The sequence below is a fragment of the Lipotes vexillifer genome, unplaced genomic scaffold (genome assembly GCF_000442215.2).
Source record: "Lipotes vexillifer unplaced genomic scaffold, Lipotes_vexillifer_v1.1 scaffold699, whole genome shotgun sequence".
Lineage (NCBI taxonomy): Eukaryota > Metazoa > Chordata > Mammalia > Artiodactyla > Lipotidae > Lipotes > Lipotes vexillifer.
Window position 1 is genome coordinate 925,201 of NW_006788818.1, and position 6,726 is coordinate 931,926.

Below are 6,726 nucleotides of genomic sequence, written 5' to 3' on the forward strand. Positions count from 1 at the left end.
CATCCCTACACCAAGTAGAGTAGATGTAAGCTGATATAGAGGCAAGAGTACTGGGTTTGGAGTTAGAAGATTTAGGTTCACATCCTAGACCCTCCACATCTTAGCTTGGCCATCTCGGGCAAGTGACTGAAACTGTGAGTCAGTTTTCTCCTCGGGGCTAATATACTTCCTTCAAGATTGTTGTAAGGATTGGATAGAACAACAGAATAATGTTGTCGTGGACTGGATAGCACATTGTAAAATGCCAAGTATGCTCAGATTACAAGGGAGGAATCATAAGAAGGAGGGTCCCCTCTCAGAATGCTCAGGGTGCAGTAGGATTGAATGGGACAATGGGTAAAAAGGTGTAGCCCAGGAAAGGTGCTAGATCATATTATTTGTGGAAGGAAGACATGAGCGTAACTAACACCCCAGTTGAATATTACGACATGACAGAGGGCACTGCTGGAGTCTGAAGGAGAGAGGTGTTTTGGGATTGGGGTGGGGGTGGGCACCCTTGGAAGGAGTACTGTTGGAGCCAGTCCTGTGACTCAAAATCTTCAATATGCATGAAACTCACCTGAGGTCTCATCTCAGACCTACTGAGTTAGAATCTTGGGGAAGGGTCCAGGAATCTACATTTCTTAGAAGCTCTCAAGAATATTCTGATGGAGGTGGCCTGGGGAACAAACTTGAGAAACACTGAACCAGGACTTCAAAGGATAAGGAAGAATTCCTTTCATTGGATTTTATTGACCCAAAACTTGCCAACTTACAGCCTTTCCTCTGAGGAAGAAAAGAAAATGTCACGATGAAGAGTGCACGTGCTGCATTCTAGCAAACTTGGCTTTGAGTCCTGGCTCTGCCACTGGACTTGGACAAGTCCATTTGATCTTGGACAAGTCACCTGGCCTCTCTGTGTTTCCACTTCCTTACCTGTAAAAGGAAGGAAATAATAGTATCTGATTCAAGGCTGTTGTGAGATATTATTCACTTGAAGCATTTAGCACAATGTTTGGCACGTGAAAGCATTTGATAAATGTTCCTGGGGGTTATTGTAAAGATTAAATGAGAAACATCATATGTAGAACATCTAGACTGGCTCATAGTACATGCTTAAAAAGTGTTTGTACTTATTTTTATTATTAGAGAAAGTTGGTGTTCATGGTGGGAGAAAGACTTGGTCCTGCAATACACACACACACACACACACACACACACACACACAAATACCCAGTCTTGCCTATCTTCTGTTTTCACAGTGACCCACAGTTGTACTTCTGTTGGAAGACTCACTAGGTGACATTGAGCTGTTGACATTATCTTCTATACTAAATCGTTTCCTCTGAATTTCCTGGGCATCTTAGCCAGGAAGCGTGGAGAATTACCCAGCAGGTCTTCCTCTTTGGGGGCTGGACTTAGTCTCCTGTCCATCCTGATAGGCCCAGGACATCAGCTCTCCGTGGAACTGTGTCAACAATCTTCTCCCTGAGATTCTCTCCCTTCTTTTTCCCTCCCCACTTCCTTCTTTCTCAGGCCTCCAGAACGACTTTTTTTTTTCCCTAACAGAAAGACCAGATTTTGTTTTTCCCTTGCTTAAAGTCCTTCCATGATTCCTCAATACTCAGGGAGAACCATAAACTCCAGTTCTTTGTAGAACACAGTGAACTGTTGATATATTAAACTTGTAAATAATTCTATGATTCTATGCTAATTCTAACATTCTCTCACACTACTAACACGTTCTAAATTCTTCAGAAAAATATATGGAGGAAAAACACCTTAAAATGACAACAAAAACTTTTCTACTTGTTGTAATTAATCTACCTTCTTGCAAATTAGAAAAATATGGCTGTGATTTTAATTCAACCGTAGGACGCCTCAGCTTGGCTTGAGGAGCACCAGGGTTTCCGCAGGGGCACGGTTTGAGAACCACTGAGTGAAAGGTTCAGGTCCAATTGTCCTGGCCTTGCATTTAAGACCCTTTGTACCCCAATTTCCACACTGTCTTTATCTCCTGCTATTGGGCCATGTAGAGACTATGATGCCACCATACCTGACACCCATCTTTCCCAGTACTTCCATGTCTTGTGCCCTTATTCAGCCTGCTCCTTCTGCCTGAAATGCTCTTCCCTGCCTTGCCTGTCTAGGAAACTCCAGGTTCAGATATCCCTTCTTTGATGTTGTTTTCCACTCCCCTAGGCTGAGTTAACCCCTGCTGCCTTTGTGTTTTCTTTGGACTGGTGTTATGACCTTTAGGACAAAGTCTCATATTTATTTATGTGCCATTTCCCCCTCCAGGCAAGAGTGGGGCCATGTTTAGCACATCTCCATGACACCAGCACCCAATATGGGGCCTGGCACAGGGCAGGTGTCATGAATATTCCATGAGTTGAAAGTGATTGAATTTCCTCATGGCCTGGCCCTGTCTGTGGTACCATCTCCTTTTCCCTAGATTTGGGCCAGTGACTCCAGGCCAAGACTTTCTGTTTCCCTTCCTTCTTCTCTCAAGGATTATAGAAGCTTGTGGTCTTTTTCAAGTGGAGCAGAATGTTCTTTTTCCATCTGTCCATCTGTTACTTCTGTTCCTTTTCTCCCTCCATCACAGTCTCTGTCCACAGTCTTCCCCTGCACAAAAAGCAGAGGGCTGTGGAATCGGGCTGATCTAGGTCTGAGCTCTGAGCCCACCATTTACTAGCTGTGTGACCCTGGGGAAGTGCCTTATGCTTTCTGAGCCTCAGTTTCTACATCCCTCCAAATAGGACCGATGGTAAACTCCTGCCATGAGGCTCCTGCAAGAGTCCTCTGGAAACAGCAGCATCCTTGGTTGTTTCTTTTTTTCATCAGATGTTTCTCCTTGAGTTTCCTTTTCTGGATGATGCTTTCTGTCTCTTCTCTGCATGTTTGCTACTGGTCTCTCTCCCTAAAATATAGGCTTCATGAAGGCAAGAACCATGTCTACATTCATTCATTTATCTAATCATCCATTCAATATTTATTGAGTGCTGACTACATGCCAGATACCAAGCAGTGGGATATAAGAGAGAGTCCTTGCCCTTAGGGGGCTCATGTTCTAGAGGTGCAGACACATAATGAATATGTCATATAGTAGGTGCTCTGTTTAAAACTACAATAATTCCCTTCCCCCTTACTGTTTCTCTCCCCCATTTCTCTAGTATATTACTGTCTCACATACCAGAGAATTTGCTTTTTTTGGGTTGTTTATTGTTCTTGTCTTTCCATTGGAATATAAGCTCCGTGAGGGTAGGGATTTTTGTCTGTTTTATGTCTCCACTTCGGCTTAGAGTAAGTGTTGAACAGATGAATCAGTATCCAGTGTTCGTTGATTTGTTCCATATGGAAGACAGGTCTCAGCTTCTATTCAATTCAAGCCAGATGGCCTTGATTCAAATCTTGGTGCTGCTGCATACTATGCATAACCTTGGAAAAGTCACTTTCTTTCTCTGTACCTTAATTTTCTCAACTGTGTAATGAGAATAATAGTGGTGGGGATTAAATGAGTCTATGTGGGTGAAGCACATAGAAGGTGCCTGGTCTTATGTACTAGTGGACAACTAGTTTGTGGTCATTGTACAAGAGCTTATACTGGGCAGATGCCCAAATGGACTTAAGCTGTGTATCCAGGGGATAGACTAGAATCAATGAGAGTCAGTGAGGGGGGCAGATTTCACGGCATAAAGAGGAAGAACTTTTTAAAAGCCAGCATTGCAAGGAGAAATAGCTGAATCCACTGTTACAGTTGGAGACTTCAACATCTCTCTGTCAGAAATGAACATAGGACTTCCCTGGTGGCGCAGTGGTTGAGAATCCACCTGCTGATGCAGGGGACATGGGTTTGAGCCCTGGTCTGGGAGGATCCCACGTGCTGTGGAGCAACTAAGCCCATGCGCCACAACTACTGAGCCTGCGCTCTACAGCCCATGAGCCACAACTACTGAAGCTCGCATGCCACAACTACTGAAGCCCACATGCCACAGCTACTGAAGCCTGCACGCCTAGACCCCATGCTCCGCAACAAGAAAAGCCACCGCAAGGCGAAGCCCGTGCACTGCAACGAAGAGTAGCCCCCACTCGCCGCAACCAGAGAAGCCCATGAACAGCAACGAAGCCCAATGTAGCCAGAAATAAGTAAGTAAATAACTAACTTAATAAATAAAAAGAAATGAACATTTCCAGCAGGCAGAAAATCAGAAAGGACATAGTTGAACTCCACAACACCATCAATCAACTAAATATAGAGGTCATCTAAAGACTGCTTCATCCAACAACAGCAGAATACACATTCTTCCCAAGATCACATGGAGTTTTCACCAAGATAGACCACCTACTGGGCCACAAAACACACCTTAACAAAGTTAAAAGAACCGTACAGTGATTGCTCTCAGACCATAGTGGAATTAACTAGAATTCAATAACAGAAAGAGAGTTGAAAAATCCCCAAATACTTGCAGATTAACACACGGGTCAAAGGAGAAATCTCAAGAGGAATTTTAAAATTTCAAACTGAGTGAAAACTGAATGAAAATGAAAACACGACTTATCAAAATTTGTGGGATGTGGGGAAAGCAGTGCACAGAGGGAAATTTATAGCACTGAATGCGTATATGAGAAAAGAAGAAAGATCTGCAACTGATCGTCTAAACTAGCTTCTGCCTTAGGAAACTAGAAAAAGAAGAGCAAATTGAATGCCAAGGAAGCAGGAAAATAACAAAAATTAGAGCTGAAATCAGTGAATGGAAAATGGGAAATCAATAGAGAAAAATCAGCCAAACCAGAAGCTGGTTCTTTGAAAAGATCAATACATCGATAAGCCTCTAGCCAGACGAAGAAAAGAGAGAGGACACAAATTACTAATATCAGAAATGAAAGGGGGGACATCACTGCGGATCTCATGGACTTTAAAAGGATGGTAAAGGAATACTATGAACGACGTTAAAAGCCAGCTTTCCCAAAGACCCCACCACCGCTTTTGGTAGGTGATGAGCTCCCTGTCCTTGGAGGTATGTATGGATGCGCATTTGACGGGATCTAGGTAGAGGGGATTCAAGCGTTGGATGGGACTGAGAGGCCGGGTGTCCCTGGTCTCTGTCCTGGAGAGCTGTGCGGGAGCTAGGCGCGGGCAGTGAGCAGAGGCGTGGACCTGCTCACCTAAGAATGTCGGTGCCCGGTGGGTGCAGAGGCTGGTGGGCGTCCGGGCCCAGCCCGGGATCTCCAGGGGGTCCGGGGGTGGGGGAGGGGCGCGTCAGGGCCGCGGGCCACCGAACCGGGCAGCGGCGCGCGCGGCTGCCAGCAGGGGGCGCCTCGAGACCGAGGAACGCGCGGCCGAGCCTGACGTCAGCGCCCCGCTTGCTTGGGCTCCCGCTCTGGACTCGGCGCCAGTCCCGCTCCGCGCCGCGCCGCTTCGCTCCGGCTCTGGCTCGCCTCGGGCCAGGCTCGGGCTCCGGCGGCTGCGCCCCCCGCGCCGGGCTCCCGGGGCAGGCTGCGGCGCACCATGGCCCGCGCCCAGGCTCTCGTCCTGGCGCTCACCTTCCAGCTTTGCGCGCCCGAGACCGAGACTCCGGCAGGTAAGCGCGAGTCGGTCGGACCCAGCTTGCCCCGCGGAGCCCCCGGCGCCCGTGGCGTAGCTCGAAAGAAAGTGGGAGTGTTGGGTGAGCGGACGTTGCGAGCCTGCTCCCTGTGTGTCTGGGTGTTGGATGTGCGATCGTGTGCTCAGGGTGTTGTGTGCCTGCGAATGGTGTGTGTCCTGAGTTATGTGCAAGAAGAGGTGCTGTGTGTGTTGTGTGTCCACGAGTATGTTGAGGTGAATGTTGTGTGCATCGAGGAGGCATGGGGTGTGCGCTGAGTGTCTTGTGTCTCTGCCACTGTGTAGTGTGTGTGGGGCCAAGTAGGATTGTGTGCCTGTTTATACATTTGAGTTTGGTTGTGTGGCAGGAGTTGTGTCTGTTAATGTGTTGCATTTGTGGGCATTTTGTGTGCCCTAGCCCGGAATGTTGCTTGCTGTGTGTCCGAGAATGGCTCGTGTGTTTGTGTTCTGCGTGTGGCGAAGAGTGCTCTGTGGATTCAGCCCGCGTGTGGAGCAGGCAACGCGTGTGCGGTGTGTGTGCTTGTGAGATCCGTGTACGTGTGTGAAGGCGTGGGAACGGGTCCGGAACGTGTGTGTCCGTGCGCCGTGTGCGCAATGTGTACGTATGGGAGTGTCTGGGGTTGGTGGTGTGCGCCGCCGGGGGGCTGCGCGGGTCCGAGTGAATGCCAAGTGTGCCGGGAATGCGTGTGTAGGAGCGTGTCTGGAACGGATGTGAGTGTGTTCGTGCGTGCTGGCTGCGTGTCCGGGAATGTTGCGAGTGTGGTGCGCGCCTGGGCCGTGGCTGAGTGTGTGCACGGGGCCCGGGGCCGCCCGAGGGGGCGGTGACAGGGTGTGTGTGTGTGTGTGTGTGTGTCCCTCGGGTGTGCGTGTGGGGCGCGCGGGCCCGGAACAAGTTGCCGTGGCGGCGCCCCCTCCCTTCTCCTCCCCTCCCCTCCCGGGTCGGGCCGGGCCTGAGGCTCGCCAGGGAGGGATGGGGGCCCGGCGGCCGCCGACTCCGACATTTCGGGCTGTTTGTTGTTTCGCAAGTTCGGCGCGGCGCTGGCTGGCGGCAGATCCGAGTCGGCGCCGGGCCTGCGGGGCGCCCGGCCCGGGGCTGGGGAGGGCCCGGCGCGGGGGGGGGGCGGACGCGGGGGGCCGCGGGG

General features: G+C 49.6%; 1 protein-coding gene across 4 annotated transcripts in view; it reads left to right on the forward strand.

Moving 5' to 3' along the window:
• The first annotated feature begins 5,377 nt into the window (after window positions 1–5,377).
• PTPRU (protein tyrosine phosphatase receptor type U) overlaps window positions 5,378–6,726 on the forward strand; it is an 89,360-nt gene continuing 88,011 nt past the window's right edge. For all 4 annotated transcript variants that reach the window (XM_007461830.1, XM_007461831.1, XM_007461833.1 and 1 more), the window contains exon 1: window positions 5,378–5,564. In XM_007461830.1, the coding sequence (XP_007461892.1) occupies window positions 5,492–5,564 (73 nt within the window). In that variant the 5' untranslated portion in view covers window positions 5,378–5,491. The remainder of the gene's footprint in view (window positions 5,565–6,726) is intronic.